General features: G+C 38.3%; 2 protein-coding genes across 5 annotated transcripts in view; one reads left to right on the top strand and one right to left on the bottom strand.

The window, feature by feature from the left end:
• Positions 1 to 925: 925 nt before the first annotated feature.
• CENPN (centromere protein N) lies at positions 926 to 10,091 on the bottom strand. Of its 2 annotated transcripts, none has more exons than XM_014942117.1 (11): positions 9,919 to 10,091; positions 9,493 to 9,682; positions 8,319 to 8,364; positions 7,508 to 7,564; positions 6,981 to 7,057; positions 5,260 to 5,436; positions 4,437 to 4,538; positions 3,825 to 3,882; positions 3,291 to 3,403; positions 2,515 to 2,638; positions 926 to 2,216 (listed from the first exon to the last, which is right to left on the bottom strand). In XM_014942117.1, exons 2-11 carry the CDS (start codon positions 9,661 to 9,663, stop codon positions 2,101 to 2,103), a joined length of 1,041 nt encoding a protein of 346 aa, XP_014797603.1. In that variant the 5' UTR covers positions 9,664 to 9,682; positions 9,919 to 10,091; the 3' UTR covers positions 926 to 2,100. The 2 variants fall into 2 exon arrangements, with proteins under 2 accessions (XP_014797603.1, XP_014797604.1); XM_014942118.1 differs by having other exon boundaries at positions 3,291 to 3,400.
• Positions 10,092 to 10,223: 132 nt separating this feature from the next.
• CMC2 (C-x(9)-C motif containing 2) overlaps positions 10,224 to 17,324 on the top strand; it is a 13,894-nt gene continuing 6,793 nt past the window's right edge. Inside the window, exons 1-2 of one of the 3 annotated variants that reach the window (XM_014942600.1) lie at positions 10,224 to 10,372; positions 16,331 to 16,467. In XM_014942600.1, coding sequence (XP_014798086.1) covers positions 16,387 to 16,467 — 81 coding nt within the window. In that variant the 5' untranslated portion in view covers positions 10,224 to 10,372; positions 16,331 to 16,386. The other 2 variants (XM_014942603.1, XM_014942602.1) reach the window with 2 other exon arrangements.

Genomic DNA, 17,324 nt, shown 5'->3' with positions numbered 1-17,324 from the left:
TCAGTAGGGGCGTGGCCAGGCCCCGCCCGCTCCCCCCCTCCCCGCGGGGCCCGGCAGCGTTTTCACGGTAAAAAAGGGGAATAACGGTGCATAACGGGGCCAGAGCACCCGGAGCGGCGGCGGAGAGCGCAGTCTCCCCTCCACACAGCGGCTCTTCTGCGGTGGTTGCTCTGAACTCACATTTTAGAACCAAAGACGCAACACAAGGGAGGTTCTCCCCTATAGTTTGGGTAGTTAAAGGAAATAATTGTCAATACCATTCAGGGGGGAGTGTTAAGGGGGTTGTGTGGTTCCCTTGTGTTCATTGGACTGCCCCAGCATCCCATCTACACGCATTCTGCTGCTGGTGATTAATAAAAAGGTACCTTCTGGCTGGAACTGCTGCACAGTTCCTCTAAGAGCCTTGAAACGTGTATGTGAAAATCAGAAACGGACTCCTCCGTTGTTAGAAGAGGGAGGGAGAGTGCCTTTCCCAGAAACAGGCCTACTGGCAGGGATGCACAATGGTACCTTTACAATTACCTTTATGGTAAATCACTACCATCTCAGGCATTGAAGTTATTTGGGAGAGAACATTAAGAAGTAGTTGCAGAGTGGAATGCGTACGGGAGCAGTAATGGGTCTGACTCCTGGCAGGCTCTGCCAGAGTGTGAGCAAGAGACATTAGGAGGCCACGCTTAAAAGTTTATCACTCATTTTATTACTAACACAAAACCCGTAGTTGTTTCAGAATCCTAATATTGCAGTAAGTATTTTGTGAAACTAACATTTAAATGACACAGGTGTAAGTCCCAAAAACATATCACTATCAGATAGTCCTAAACTAACTTCTTTTTACTTGCAAGTTACACCAAGATGCTGAAAACCACAACAACCCAAAAGTCAGTGTGTGTTACACCACATTTCTAAGTCAGGCCAAACAAACTTCTATGAGAAGAGGTAATTTACACATTTATTTACGGTTTGAAAACAAAAGCATTCCCATACAACCTCTCTAAATATTTACACAGTGCCGTGAAGTCACATGGACTGTCTCTGTACATTGACACATCTAAACGGAATCGGAAATTCCCTACACACCAGGTTTCCAGGTAACAGAATTAAAATAGAAACACTTGTACACTGTAACTGGATCTTCAGATCAAATTAATCTCAAAAGTGATGCAGCAGGTTACATAACAATACCTATATAATTACCAATTACACTTTACCAACTCCAAAGAGCTCCAGAGCTGTCATTTGCATTAGTGAACGTCGCCGTCTTGATGCTGCGAGTGGGAACTCGCAAGGATCACAGAAGGATCAAATCTGAATTCAAAGTTCTAAAACATGGTCTTCCTCAAAAGAAAATTATTGCCTTTTTCATTGCATCCCTCCAAGATAAAATTTCACAAGACATTTATAGCAATAGAAAGATTTTTCTTTTTCTTTTTTTTTTTAAGTATTTATTGCCTGTTGCCCTTGGTGAGTAAAACCTCTGGATCTCAATTCATACCCACTAAAGCTGGATGGAAACTTCTTGCTGACATCCCTATTCCTAGAGTCCCTTCTCCCCCACTGCCCTGTAACAGTCTTTGAATCTAATCTTCACCCACTAAGGTAAAAACACGCCTGACGGGCCGACAAGCAGTTTCCCTTGTCTGAAGGGGACTATTCACATGTGGGAAAGGGGCAGGTGTCTGTCACTGGGCTGGACTGGAGCCCGAGTGAGGCAGCCACTGAGAATATCTTCACCATCTACAGCTGTGACAGTCAATTGAACAGCTACAGCTGTCACATTGTATCTTTATTAAGCTTTAACTTCTCAAATAATATTAAAAATACAGTTAAGAGCAATCACCACATTTAGATTTATAATAACCACGATCTCTGTTTAAGCTTTGCAATATATGTTTTTTTTATTATTCAAGTAAAGGGCTAACTCTTCTGTTAAAGGTAAATGTGGAAAAATAATTCAAAGCAGCCATCGTTTGGAAAAAACTTTAAGGAATTATCAAAGAATAAGTTATTTTCTTTAAGATGTGTTTTAAAAAGTTTATGATGATTTAGATTAATAACAATAAGAAATGAGTTCTGTGTTTTGTATGAATCAATTTTAAATTAAGGGCTTACAAAACTTTCTGGTAATACACCTTTTTTCTCTCTAATTTTAAAATAATTCCTAGCTTTTTGTGGTATACATGTAAGCAGTGGTGAAAGTGGTGCATCAGCCATACCTGGAGGGAGAGAGAGATCATTATAGCTTCACTCAACCAATATTTACCTTTCCTAACTGTAATAAAACTAAAAACACAGCTTGAGTATCCATATACAACTAGTAATTCTAAGAACAAACTGTATATACTTAGACATAAGTTTTTATAGTGACAACTTCTTAATTCTACTAAATTTCTATGTATTTCTAAACAAACTATGGAGGTTCCCCTTTATGCAAGCTAGAAGCAGAATGTAAGATGACAAAAATATTTAACTATGGATTTTTTTTCCTCTATTTTAGAGAGTTGGAACACTTACCTGCTAGTGCCAAGGATTTCAATGATTCTAAAAGATGGGGACTAGAAAACTTGACCAGACATCTGAAGGGTTCTTTTTTATCCAAAACATCCATTTTAGGATCACTTTTAAACATTGTCTCAAGCTGTTAACACAAAAGGTAACCAGGGATTTTAAGCAATGAATATATTTTATGTATAGGTTATTATTTAAACATTAAAAACGCAGTATGTGATCAGACTGTATCTCATTTGTCTATAATGTGTGATGTTAACATGATTCCAGCTGGAGGAATATTTAATAAAATCAGAGGGTGCCACCAAGTGGTAAACAGTTTTCTGCTGAAAGAGGCGGCCAGTTCAGTAATAGTAGAAAACATTAAGTATCTCTTAGAATTCCCTATATGTATCTATTCATCAGCAAAAAACCCATGCATCATCCAAGCTAAATGATGGTGTTATCTGTAGTATGAGCTTTGTATGTACTTCAAATAACCCTAATATCTCATGACTCAATACCCTGCTGGTCAAAGTCTACCTTTATTACAGCAAGCACCCAAAATGGTTAGTTCACAAGGCTGAAAGACTGAAGCATGATCTAGTAGTCTGACCAAATCTCAATGCAAATCTTTTTCTTAAAGATTCTTTTACCTAATTTATTTTGAAATGTCCTCCCTAAAGTTTAAAAAAAATAGAAATCTAGCATACCTTCAATTTGCAATTTAATGTAGCTACCACTATGTTAAAATTATAAAAAAAACCACCCAACAACAACCCAAAATTTGTTGCTTTCAGTACCCTATATTGTGCAAATTCAAGTTTCGGTTGGGGACCATCACCAAAAGCTTCCCGAGTCAGTCTCTGTATTCTTTCTTTCTCACTTTTGTTTTCTTGAATTATCCTTAAATCTGCTGCAGGTGAAAAAAAAGAATAGAAAATACAGAAAGACAACTTTGTCAGCTGATATAATACTGTTTTTCTAATCAGGTGATTAGTCCAGTGAAATTCTGAAGATAATAATTATAAAGAATTCATCACAATCTTTTATTCATAAGCTACTTGTCTCTGTCTATATTTTCAGTTCTTACCAAGCAAAAAAATCTAAGCAAATAGAAAAGGAGATACTGGGCATTGAGTATTTTTGGTTTCACAACTGTGTCCAATGACAGTAACAGGGCAATAATTACCTCTCATAATGACAGCCAGTGCTATGGCACCTCACAAGGGATGGATAATGTGAGTGTAACATACCTACATTTCCTAAAATGAATCTCATTTCATAAGCTAACAGTAGTGACATCCAAACTGCAGTTTAATTTAAAATATACATACCAGCTTCTGGTGCTACGTTTCTTTCTTGCAGAGGTTTGGGATAATAACTTTGGAAGTTCTAAATGGAGACACAGAGGAAAAAATTTTACTTCACTTCCACTTTTAGAGACTGTAGCTGAAACGAACTTTCCAGATTTCTTTTTACTCCTCATTCTGGAAGTGAGTATTCTTCCGGTTTTTGACTATTACTAGAAGTCAGAAAGCCCAGCTTTATTTCGAGAAAAGAATGCCCATCCGATGATATTTGTTAACATTTCCCTATTTACAAGTTTTATGTGGATGAGCAGAGTAAGTGCCCATTCTAACAGCCACCAACTCACTGCTCTAGGATGCCTAGTGAAATGAGGCTAGAAAATCCTAGGACTGAACTGTACATACAATTTTTAGACTGAGTTTAACCATACCAATAATAAAGGGTAGGTGGGATAACAAGTAATTACCTCCCCGTTGAAATATTTCCTTAATAAAAGGTGGTCCACCTCAATATTTCAATATTATTTTAACCCGATGGTCTCTTGGGAGAGGTGAATTTCCCCACCTGGTAGGGGGTGAGAACTAGGCCTGACACAAAAATCAACACTTATCTTCAGATGAAGTTGTGAAGTAGCTCACCTGGCTGTATCTCTTAAACACAATATCTTTAAGGGAGTTTAAAGAATGACTTCGAAGCTCCATTTCACAGATGTCATGGTAATTGGAAGCAACAACCAGGGCCTTTAAATAAAAATTGAAATTGTTTTAACATCAGTCTTAACCGTCGCTCGGTTTATAATATGGAAAAAACCACAGCATTTCTAGATATTGTCATGTTTTTGTTTCAAGGTCAGCAACTGCCCTTTAAATAGTAGGATTCTCATGTCTGCAAAAACGTTGAGTAGACTATTATTAAGCTTAAGTTAATATTTACAAGCATTCACAGGATAACCGGGTAAGCCTATAGCCTTATCAGCTGAATAAATAAAGAAACAGAATAACAAAATAATTTAATTACTACTATGGAAGTCTGCTAAACAGATAAAAAAATTAAAGACTTCCAATGCTGATCACTACAAGTTGAAAGAAAATGCTTTTTAAAACTAATTAATAGCATTCTCTGATGAGCTTAAACATTTAGTTCTGGAAGTTAACTGTGTTGATGTAATATTCTTCAACTTCTATGAGACAATTTAACTAAATATTGCCTAAATGCTTGGTTAAGAAATTAGAACAATTCAAGGTCAGCAAAAGTCCCAATAAATTGAATTTATTCATGTTGCACCGTTTCAAAGGTCTCAAAGATTGGGGTTTGCCCCGTTTTTATCAAAGCTAAAGAAAAATAATTTCTATGTAAATTACTTAATTACTTTAAGTGACAAATCTTTACCCATACTCTTAACACAAATATAACTCTACATGACTGCGGTGAAATCAGGGACTACACAGTTTTATTCCATACCTGACACAGCAGAGGCAAATTGCTCCTAAGCACCGAGGCAGAAATGAAGACATAGGGAGTCTGTGAATGGTACACAACGTAACTGGTTTTGTACTGGTTTGGTTTTGTATACGGTGTTCCCCAGGCAATTCTAATCCAGATTGCATTATCCTCATATTCTCTAAAGTTGATGGTGACCTAAACAGAAAAAGAAAAGCTTTGAATTACCAGCATAACAAAATCTTTCTGGGCATTTGAATATCTCTTAACCCTGTGTTCACAACACCCAAACATAATTTAGTCCACCACTGCTCGAACAAGAAACAAATCCCACTAGTGTGGTAAGGGCTGTATTTAAATCAAATTTCCTCACAAACTTAAAAAAAACCCAACAAAAACCCCCCACTTTTCTAACACTAATATGGCTTTTGTTCCTGTTGATGTGCATTGTCTTCTGAAGAATGAAAATAAAAATAGCTTATTACAAAAGCCTTGATTCCCTCTTTTGGAGAAATAACAACACAACAAAAAAGTGTCTGTTTAGATGAAGGGCTAATGGCAGTATTTCCAATATGTCCAATTTTTGAGAAACTAAACTTTTGATCAACTTGTGATTTTACACTTGACGATAATATTTATCACTGCTCAAGAACACACAATCAGAAATTTGAAGGCGACTTGTTTTCCTTTTCTTGTGGATTTTCTCCTCAGTTACTTCTTCTTACCTTGGCTCAATCTGGGTGATTTAAGAATGGGAAAACTTCCTTAAAAAAAAGAAAAAAGAAAAAAAGAAACAATCCTCCCTTCAACTGAGGCACATGTAGTCAAGCTTTTAGTCCAACTAGGAGAGAAACTGTTTAGATTTCTGGACCAATACCAATTCTCAAAGTTTGTGTGGAATTTTTTTTTAAATGAAAATTCCACAAAACTTTATACATTTATATGAACTGCAGCTGATTATCCTTTAGTCTGATTTGTGTTTGTTGCCCTCTGCTGTTGTCAGGGGGAATCCTTTGTGCATCAAGAAATGAACCTGCTAACTAGGCAGAAGCATTTTCTATGACCTTGTTTACATGAAGCTGGCGAGCTAGAGCAGGGCAAGGCTTTTGCAAATCATTTAGGCAAAGAGTGAGATGATAGTGCCTCCCTTCCAATTTATTTTTCTTACTGTGCTCATTTCTGTAGTTCAGAAACGGCTTCTTGCTGCTGACAGCTGTATTTCAATCATTATAATGTAATGATATACCAGGGTCAGGTTTTCACAGCCATCACAAAATATCATTTCAAAACCTGAACTAAAAGGAAATGGATACAATTTTGCTACTCATCCAAGCAGTAGCAACTGAACTTCTTGTCTTGCTTACTGGCTACTTCAAATTCCCTCTGTACTCCTTTTGATCTGTTGTTTGTGTAACAGGACAAAGCAATATCAACTTACCCAGGCAACAGGTACACTCGAACAGGGCAAAGATTTGATAGAAAAACATACTGCCTTTCTTGAAGACTGTCATATTTTAGGGCAAGCTTACATTTTATTTCACTCCAGCATAATTGTAAAGTTACCAGAACAGACATGCAATACATTTCTCCTATTTCACATGCAGTTCCTACCATTCCCAAATGAATAATTCCATTTGATTTTTGATGCAGACTGTAAGAAAGAAGAACATCTCGCTAAAGTTATGAAAACAATCTATTGACACCAGAGCTGTGTAACAAATTTAGAATGGATTTATTCTTACGTTTTTCAAGGCTGACCGAAGTCGGCTTTTAAACTTTTTTTTGAAATCTGTTAAGTCAAAAACTTCCGTTTCTTCCCCTGTTTTTTTTGAAATCTGTTAAGTCAAAAACTTCCATTTCTTCCCCTGTTACAGAAGGAAAAAAGAGAATTGTGTTTACAAGAACTAGTTCAGAGATGTTTTTACAGTTTTGCTGAAACAAAATGAAGCAGCAAAAGTTGAAGTGCCATAGCCTTATATGAAAAGCCATATATTAAATGTGAGCCTCATTATTGTGATATAGAGAAAAGGTTAATATTTAATTAGGAGTTGTAATTTCTAATAATTGCTTGTGAAGTTAATCAAAAGTATTCTAAAAATATGAAAGATATCTCTGTTGAAAAATCCATACTAGACTACAGTTAAACATTAAAGATCTCTACTGAAAAAATCCATGCTAGACTACATTTGTGTTTAAAATGTATGATATGGGGCAGCACTGCAGTAAGTTGCCAAGAACAGTGAGATTACAGCAAGGAAAGACATTTTACCTCTTTTGTTCATCTGGTAAACGCTCCATATTCTTTTGTTTGGGTAGATGTGGTTGTCTAAGAAAAAGAGGAACTGCTCAACAACACAGCGTATTATCAAATGGTAATTAAAGGGACAAATAATTTTACAATACTTCTACGACCAGGTTATTTCAAAAAGATTTCTTCTAGTAACACAATATAATTTATTCAGCATTCTTAAGCTACCGCTCATTGTAAACCTAAAAGCAAAATAGTTTTTTTATTAGAAGAGATAGGAAGATCTTTTTTAATTCAGTTAAGCAACGGGTATCTCAGAGGTTCAATGTTTAAAGAAGGATTTTACCTAAAATGACTGAAAGTCAATCTAAAGTCAAACTAAGAAGTGTAGGCTGTTAAAAAAACCCTTGAGATTTAAACTATTGTATAATCAAGTTGTGAATTAATAGTGGAGTTAGAGTTCCACCCGCAGCATTTGCTGATAATTTTGCTTACGTCCCTCCTTATCGGAGCGCAATATTACTGACTTTAGGGTTCAACACATACTGGAAACAAACATATCTCTCTATATTTATAATTGTATACTAGATGTGGTTTACCATAGTTTACATCTATTTAGACCTCAGAGGAGGCAAACATGCTTTTGTTGATTTTGAGCTTTTGAAACTTTTTTTAGAAAGGTCAGATCCAGTATGATTCATCATCTAAAATGTAATCTTTTTACACCAAATGCAGCTGTATCTCACAAGGGCAATTCCTATGTAATTAAGGGCCTTATCAAGTTACTCAGAAAAAATATAAGGATGTTTGTTTTCATTCATTTTTTACTTACAAATTATGTCAAGGACAGCTGCTTGCTTTATGTCTGCAGAATTTTCCTGGAAAGAAGAATAACAGCGCATGGTGAACTGCAAGTCCAGAATGCTTTGTCACACTGTTGAGTAAGTGAAAAACCTCAGTCCCGGTAGTTTAAATTACATTGTACTGAAGCCCACAGCAGGTACAGTCCCCTCAGAGACACCCCACCTGGTCCCAACGTGCACACAATACAGGTTTGAGAAATCAATAACGAAAGCTATTTCAGCAAGGTTTAAGCGCTCCTGCAGAAGCAGCAAGAATATTGTCCTTATAGTATGATGTACGAGCAATTAGAAGAGAAGATTAATGGGCATTCATGACATTATGAACACTAACTAGTATTTCACTGTCAGGAATTTTAACTTGCTTGGTTCCTCCTTATTTAACCTTTACAGTTTCTTTAAAACCTTTTCATGCTATGATACTACTTGTTACAGATGTTTCAGAAACAAACAATTTTAAAATATAACATTTGATACCTTACAAGAATAACTTCATAGTTTTTTGATTGGTTTGATCTACACCCCATATAACTAATCTTTGAGTATGAAATTCAAAAAGAATGATACAAAAAGCCTATAGATTGGAAAAGATATCAGTAAAACCTGCACCTATCTGGGTTATGATACTCTATATAAAACTCCTAGCACATATAAAGGTACCTGGTACACAAAAATCAGGGTATCTACAGAGGCGACAAGAAAACCTTTTTTGCTTAAAGTATGCAGAACAAAGCAGTTCTGGCCCGCGAAATTTTGCAAAAAAGTCTAAAAAGTCTAAAGATAAGAACTAGTGCTATCCCCATCCATATTAAGTAGATCTAAATTAGCACGATGAAATGAGTAGACATCTCAATCAATGCCTTTATTCTACAGTTTAGAAAACACACGTTTCTTAAAGGTTTAACGCATTAATCTTTTATCTACCTTGTGCAACTTAAGATCTCAAAACGTGTATCAATCCTGCACTCCTATCAATCAGGCATAACTGATGCTATGACAAGCTCAGCTTTACATTTTCCAGACTACAAACTGCTATTTGATGCTGTGTTACAGCCAAAGAAAATTCATTTCATCATAGGAAGGGTTTTTTGATGGTGCTTCGTATGTCAGTGACAGAGACAGTTCCCAAGGGAAAGAAAGGGTTACCTCACAAAGATAAACCACATCCTGAGAAATGTTTTCCTTCATCTGGTGGAAGTTTAGGGTTTTCAGCTGTGCCTCAGAGAGAAAGCCCCATTTCTGTAGCATCGTCTTGATTTCATCCCGCGGGATTTTAAGTACAGTCCGTCGGATGTACTCAGCAACAGTTTCATCCATGACGAAGGCACCTGAAGAGCTGAAAGGTTAAAGGAGTTGAGGCGGAGGCTGAGGAGAGTCGCTCCCTTTTGGAAGGCCTACAAAGCAGTACCTAGGCACCACTAGCAATACATTGGCGTCACTCCGAAGGGTAGCACCACTACCGATTCCAGGGAGCGAGTTAAAACGCTTCCTACGATATTTTTTTCCTCAGTTTCCCCTCACAGACCGAGGCCTGGTGCGAGCTTCTGGAGAGAGATGGGGCGCCAGCCTCACCTGGCACTGCCTCTCTGGTCCGACGGGTGTCCGGGGGGGGTGGTGACTTGAGGCAGCGGGCACTGACGTGAAGAGAACGGCGTAACGGAATGGAGCGCTGAGCCGGTGCCCTACCCGCTCGCCGCGGCAGCAGCCCCGCTCTCCAGCCGCCGCCGCCGCCTTTCTCCTCCCTGCCCGCCCGCCGCGCGCCCCGCCAACCGCCGCCCGCCTTTCGAAGCGCCCAATCAGACTCCACCCGGTGCCCCGGCCGCCCAATCACAAGGCGCCTCCGCCTCCCGCTCCGCCCCGCCGCGCGCCGGCGCCGTGAGGGCGCTTCCCGCCGCTGCCGGCTGCGCTGAGGCGGCTTCCGGTGGGGCCTGCCCCGGTCAACTCCGTCTCTTCCCTGCCCGGCGCGGCCGGTGGATCGCGCTCAGTACCGGTCGTGCCTGGCTGAGCTCGTCCTCTGGGGACTGGAGTAAGTGTGAGGATGGCTGTGAGGGGAGGCTTTGGCCAGTCTCGAGCGGGCCGCGTCGTTGCTCTCTAGCCCCAAAGGAAAAGAGGGGCCTGTGGGGAGGTGCCTTCCCCGCCTCTCGCCCTCCCGGCCTCGCTGCCTGGCTTTGGGAGAGCCGTGTCCTGCCCTGCCTGAGATCGGGACCCTCTGCTCGCCTCACCTCCTCCTTCAGGGCTCAAGGAAGGCTTTTAAAAGAGCTGTTATGAGTGGGAACCTGGGGCTCTCCGTTCGTTGTGACTGCCGTAAGCTTGCTTCTCTTGTGTCTCCCACCGCTGTTTTAAGGACTCCTGGGAGCACTGCGGAACTACAGAGTGAAAACAGTGTGGGTTAGTTCGGTGGGCCTCCTCTGCCATAACCGTTGATAACAGTGTAGCAGCCCCTTTCACCTGACAGCAAAGCTGTGTTATGCTAACAGTATTTACTTCTGCCAAGTGCTCTGTGCCTTCCATGAGGGGTCTTGCTGCTCAAGGGATGAGGTCCTGTCATCCCCCACGAGGGGAGTGTGATCCTCTTGATCCCCTTCTCTCAGAAGGGGAAAAGCAGTTCTACAGTAAGCAAGAAAATTGTGCTAGCAGTACTACATTTATAGTGTTCTTATCTGCTAGATCAGAAAATAAATGCAATAGTAATGAAGCGAAATCTGGTGGATGCAGCTGAAGTACAAGGGCAACTTGCAGGGCAGGAATTTGGTGACAGCACCTCATCTTCAGCATGGTTTACTTCTTATACTGGCTGGGTCTTGTCATTCTTGACTGTATATCCTCATCTTTTTAGATACAGCAGGGATAGAAAGAGATTGCTTCAGTAATCTTTTGTAATATAGTGCTGTATTGTGCAGTGTCACTTGCATATTATAATAAAAATATTCCACTAATTGTCCTGTAACTGTACTGACCTTTGTTGTATGAATACAACCTTAAATAATTGCCAGGTGATGAAAATACCTTGTGCTTTACTCAATCATTTATTTCAGCCGAAATAAAATGAGAAATTACTTGTTATTCAAGTTGGTGTTCAACTTGCTGTATTCAGTAGGACTAATACCTTTTTAACTTGCTTTACTAAGTATGAAATCAGGTATGATATCATTTTATCAGATACTTATTCCTAAAAGTAGCCTGTGAGTACTCATTCTGCTGATGTGTTGGCAGAAAGCGGTCACACAGAGAGACAGTTAAAATCAGTATGAATCTTATTTATCAGAGGTTTGTTATTATTTAGGTCTAGGGAAAGTAAATGCAATCTACAGACTATAAAAACATTGTAAAAATAGGCATAATCTCCTCCCCTCCGTTTTGCGTTTCCTTGCTATTTATAAGTCTTTATGGATATGTATCTAATTTATCCCCCCTCCCATTCTAATATGTAATATTGAAAAACTAGTGCATCGTTTTGAAGACTGAAATTTAAGAGGTTGTGACTGATTTTTATCAGATTTAGCTCAACTTGGTTTATTATAAACTGAAGGTGTCTGGCTGAATTTCTTGGAAACGTGAGTGTTAGGGTTCATTCTCAGTGTGTCTAATGACAACCTAAAGGATAACAGCATCAAATGATAATGTAATGTCCTGATCAGGAAGATGTTAGCCATGTTACTGAAAGCTAGAAACAGAGTCCTTAGTTCTGAGTTCCCTAGGGTTTTGAAATGCTATTTATCAATTGATTTCTTATTTCACTGAATGACCAATCTCCTAAGTATTCTAAGCTGTTCTCATCAAAAATATTTATAAATTGTGTGTTAAAGATAATACTAGGAATGCAAAAGTTCTGCTGAAGTGATGTGAATGATACCTTCAGGTAACACCAACCAGTTAGGTGTGGAGCTGAATCCTTTTTTATGCTAAAACTTTGTATAATCTTACAGAAAACGGCTGTGACTTGAGCAAACAATGAGCTGGTTGGTTTGCAAGTATTTTGCTCCAAAGCCAAACAGAACAATGCTGTATAACTGAGAAACCCAAACTGTCTGGTCTTCCTCAAATTAGATAGTGAAATGAAGTGCAAAAGTAAATGTTGCACATGGTGAGTGATACAGTGGCTTTATAGGAATTTGCAGATCTGTTCAACCGTCCCTCCGCTCTTAGTACGTGTTCTCATTTGCATGGTCATGCTGCCGCCTTGTGGGTGTTATTTGAGTGCTTGCAGCAAATGCGTGTGTTTTGCACATTACTATTAAATATTTAATGTATTGCACAATTGGTATAGATCAGCTTTTAGATTGAGGATGAGTATCATTTCTTGTTAACTTACCTGCAGATTCCTCTTAGGAAATCTTTAGCAATTTGATATGCTAAGTGTCCAGGAATGTTTATGCACAGAATTATCTTGTAAGTATTATTTTTCTAAACAAAAATGCAAGTGTTGAAAATTAAGTATCCTTGTCAGAGACTTCCTAAGTTTAGGTTTTTATTTTTTTTTTTTTTTTTTTTTTTTTTTTTTAATTTAATCTGATTTATGGTGGAAACCCTAGGACAGCGTAGATTCCCTGAAGGACAGTGTAGATTTAGAAACTGGTTAAGGAAGTTGAAATATCAGTCCTCTTTACCCATGTCTTCTACCTTCAAAGGCTAATAGTTTGTAGAAATTTGAAGTTAGTTCTTAAGGCATTTCAAGCAAATCATTTAGATACGTATGTAGTGTAATTTTTAACAAGGAAGGAAAAACTGCAGAATTCAAAGTCTCATATAAAAAACATTAAAGGGCAGACCGTTTTTGTGCAATCCAGTGAAATATGTCAGTGCCTTAATGTAAAGAGTTCATCTAAATACTTCTATCCAAATACTCACTTCAGATATTAATGTTTGCTTAGCATTTTGCAGTCCATTTTCCTCCTAAAGCAATTCCTGTATTTGCTTAATATTGTTCTACTTTACAACAGTAAACGGTATTTCTTTTACAACAATTGTATATTTACCTTGACATTCTTTATCCAGCATTTCTCTTTGTAGTTTTCTCAGAGCAATTTACATTGCTTATCCCCATTTTTTTCCTGTGATTTTTCTTCCCCTAGTATTTTTTCATACTCAGATTCCCTGTGAGCTACCGCATGCAAATTTTCTATATAAAATTCTTTCAATGTGGACTTAAATTCTGGTAAGATGGCAACTTGCTATCTTCATTTTAGGTTAGAATATTATATTTAAAAGATTTAAAAATTTAAAAGAAGCTAAGGAAACAAATAGCTCATCCTGTCCTTTTTTTCATACATGTTTTTGTTACTGTTTTGTCAGAGTCAATCCCCTCCAGCAAAAATATTTAGGTTTCTCTGATTGTTTATAGATGATGGTCTAATCTGACACTCCTAAACATAAATATAATGTTGAGCGCTGATAACACTGTTCAGTCATGAATTTCAAAAGTACTTAAAGGCTCCAGTTAAGTCTTCGGTGACCACTGTAAGATGTTTTGTTACTTTAATCCATCAGAGCCTATGTGAGCTAGTACCATATCTGGTAATGGAACTTGAAAGATTTTAATATTCAGTGTTATTTGCAAATGAATTTCAGGAGTACTGATCCATGAACTGATGTGACAGTTAGGCCCTCTGATTTGGAGTCATGTGTCCTGCAAGAGGTGCCATTGGAAAATTCATTTGTGGTGTTGGAAGGCTTTTAATTGATGGGATATACTGTCACCTATCTGGTTTTATCCATTTTATCTGTGAGGAATTTTGTAAACAATGGCAGTGATTACTAATCTTAGTTTAGAAAGAACAAATCTTTCCTTGAATTGCTCTCCTTGATTTCCTGGCCTGTGCTGATGTGCACGCTGCCTGTTTGACTAGAGCACTAGCCCTGCTGTCTCCCGAGACAGCCAGCTCCGGTGACAGTTTTAGGAAGAGCGGTCGGAGGCTGAATGATGGAGAGATTTAATAATCAGCTGGGTTCACACATGTTAAAGTAACGTGCAGTCATTGAGCAGGTCATCCTCTCAAGGGAATGCTAACTCTAGTGCTATAAAAAAAAATATCTACTGATAAATTTAAAACATATTGACTTTGTGTGGCATGCAATCAAAAGCTGGTGGCAATAACACAGCAGGGTTCTTAATCACTTTGCTGTTACAGTCGTGCTCCTGCTGTCATATTTCTAAAGGTTCATTTGTTAATTTGTTGAATGGAATGCTTAAGCAACTTGTACGGGTTCCAACTTCTTGTGTGCTAAGAGTATATGTAGTGTAATATTAGACTTCCAGATAGTATGGGGGAGATTTTTGAAAGAAATTACTACATGTGTTTACAACACAATGTGGAACATATTCTCGTGGGTCTCAAGAGGCTTTTAAATCTGTTTGGATTTTTAAAATTTGTTTGCTTATGGGAATGTAACACTTGTTAAACTCAACACGTGATGGGAAATATTGGGTAAATTAGTGTACATACCTCTTCAAGCCAAATATATTACTTGAGTGTTCTAGGAAGAGCAGTAGATTATAGCTGCCAGCAGTGCACCTGAATATTGGGATTTTGCAATTGTAAAACCTGACCACTGCCTACTATTATTTAGCTTGTTGATTTAGCTGGAGTGTTAAAACAGTGATGGCTGTTGAGTACAAGTTGTAGCAGTATTTGCCTGATGTAGTGCAGCTACAAAGGTGATCTCTTTGAGAGGAGAGGGAACATGAAATACTAAGTAAACAACCAAAAAAAGCATCTTTCTAATTCAGTAGCAGTATGGGTCATACAAGCAGAATTTTGTCAAGGTGAGCCCATTTGTCCTGGTATGAACTGGACTTTTCCTCTTCCCTCTCTGCTAAATAATCTTCCACAACAAAGATGTCATCTTATTTCAGCCACTATCATATGACGCTTTCATCCCCTTCAACAAAAGATTTTGAAAATTACTTAAGGGGAGATATATATATATTTTAATGGGAGGTAACACAAAAATTTATTTCTAGAATAAAGTTTGCTGCTGTCCCACAGAACCCCTCAGAGAAGGCCCTGAGGGTCTTGGTTGAGGTGAATTTAAACATGATTTAGCAGTGCAGCCTTGCGGCAGGAAAGGCTCATGCCATACTGGGTCGCGTTAGAAGGTCAAGGGAAATAATTATTATTCCCCTCTCCTTGGCAGTCCTGAGGCCACATCTGAAATACTGTGTTCATCTCCGGGTCCCGCAGGCCAACAGAGGTGATAACAAACCTGAGCCCAGCAAAGGGGAAGCTGAGAGGGTCAGGAAGGTGGAAGAGCTGGCGGAGGCGGCAAGGTTAAAGGAGTTGGGCTGCTTTAGCGTTCAAAAGAAAAGACTCAAGGGAAACCTAAATGCTATCTTCCACTCTCTGAAGGAGTGAGGGAGTCATGTAGAAGACAGATCCAGATGCTTTTCAGAGTAGCACAGTGAAAAGGCAAGAGACACCAGTGTGAAGTTGTAGGATGGGACATTCCAATTGGGTACAATTAAAAAAACAAAATTACTGTTTTGATGAAGTGCTGGTTTTTAAAGCATCACCAGTGCTTTGGATCAGGATTTTTTTAAAAGCATAGATAACTAAAAAAAGATGTCAGTTCTCAGAGTGCTGTAATGAAATATCATTGTGCTTCCTGTTCTGATCCATCTTTGTAGAAGGTAGAGTGAAAATTACATATACTTAGCTTTTTTAAAGCTAGAGAGAAAAAAAAAAAACTGATGTAGGAAAGTGAAAAGATAATCTGCAATTCAAGAAAGATTAATGCTACTAGAGAGTCCCTGAAAATTAAAATCCCAAATGTGTGCTTATGTCCGTGGCAGCAAAGGATATAAACTTGTATTTAACTTTTAACATTTGGGCTATGTAGAAGAAGAGACGTGCTGGTTTTAATTACTTTAACTGTGTAATATAAATTATATCTATTAAGCTGCATTTTGATCTAAAATATCACTATGTGATCTTAAGTGGTTAACTCAAAACTCTTTAGTGATACTTTTGTATTTTAATGTTGGCAGGTGGAAGTTTTCTCAGATTCTTGTCCTTGTACTACTAAAATTATCGCTAACTAAAGATGCATCCAGACCTGTCTCCTCATCTGCACACTGAAGAATGTAACCTAATTATCAGTCTGCTCAAGAAGTGTCACAAGGAGGTAAGGAGTTTTGAGCAGAGAAAAGAGTGGGTGGGTTGGGGAAACGATTGTCAGATAAATTAGTGAGAATATTATATGATCATAGAGAGAAAAGCCTCCTCTAGGCAGAACAGCCATGAAACGTAGCTGGTACGTTTTCACTGAAGAGGTATCTGACAACTGGAAAATTTTGCCAGTGATTTCATTAGGAAATAAAACATGCCTTAAAATTTCCTGTGCTACACCTTGGCAAGTACGGACCTATTTTAAGAATTGAAATCATTTCTGCACCTTTTAGTACTGCATGCACCTCAAAAAACAATTATAAAAGCAACTTCAAAGGCCACCTTTTTGTACGCTTGCAGCATTTCCATATTCCAGCTGCCCACTGGGCAGATGCTTCAGTCTGTTTATAAGCAGATGTGGTGAGGGGGATCCAGATGTGCAGGATGCCTTACATTCAGTGCTTGGAGAGCTAAGTGCCAATTACTGTTTGACTTCCATCTACTTAACAGGCACCTACAGGTATAAAATGCCAAACAGACTTCAGGCTTCTCAAGACTCTTCATTGCTTCAAGAAGATATATTCTTCATGTCACTTGTTTAAAAGTCTTTTTTTTTTTTTTTTTTTTTTTTGTTTGCTCTTGCTCATTTAGTACAGGTTGGCTCTTCTATTATGTTTTTTAAATGGAACTGTATTCTGAAGGTGCAAGTTTTTCTCCTTTGTGTAGTTTTAAGAAAGCTATTGAGAAGAGATAGAACCATTTAAGGTTACTTATGTTATCTTTTACTTTGTCCAGGCAACATGACTTCTTAGTGTATTACTGGATGGCTGTTTTCGTTTCTGGGACACTGAATTCAGTTTACCTTCCAGTTTT

This window comes from Calidris pugnax, unplaced genomic scaffold (assembly GCF_001431845.1).
Source record: "Calidris pugnax isolate Ruff unplaced genomic scaffold, ASM143184v1 scaffold28, whole genome shotgun sequence".
Taxonomy (NCBI): domain Eukaryota; kingdom Metazoa; phylum Chordata; class Aves; order Charadriiformes; family Scolopacidae; genus Calidris; species Calidris pugnax.
This window is presented reverse-complemented; position numbering and strand designations above follow the sequence as displayed.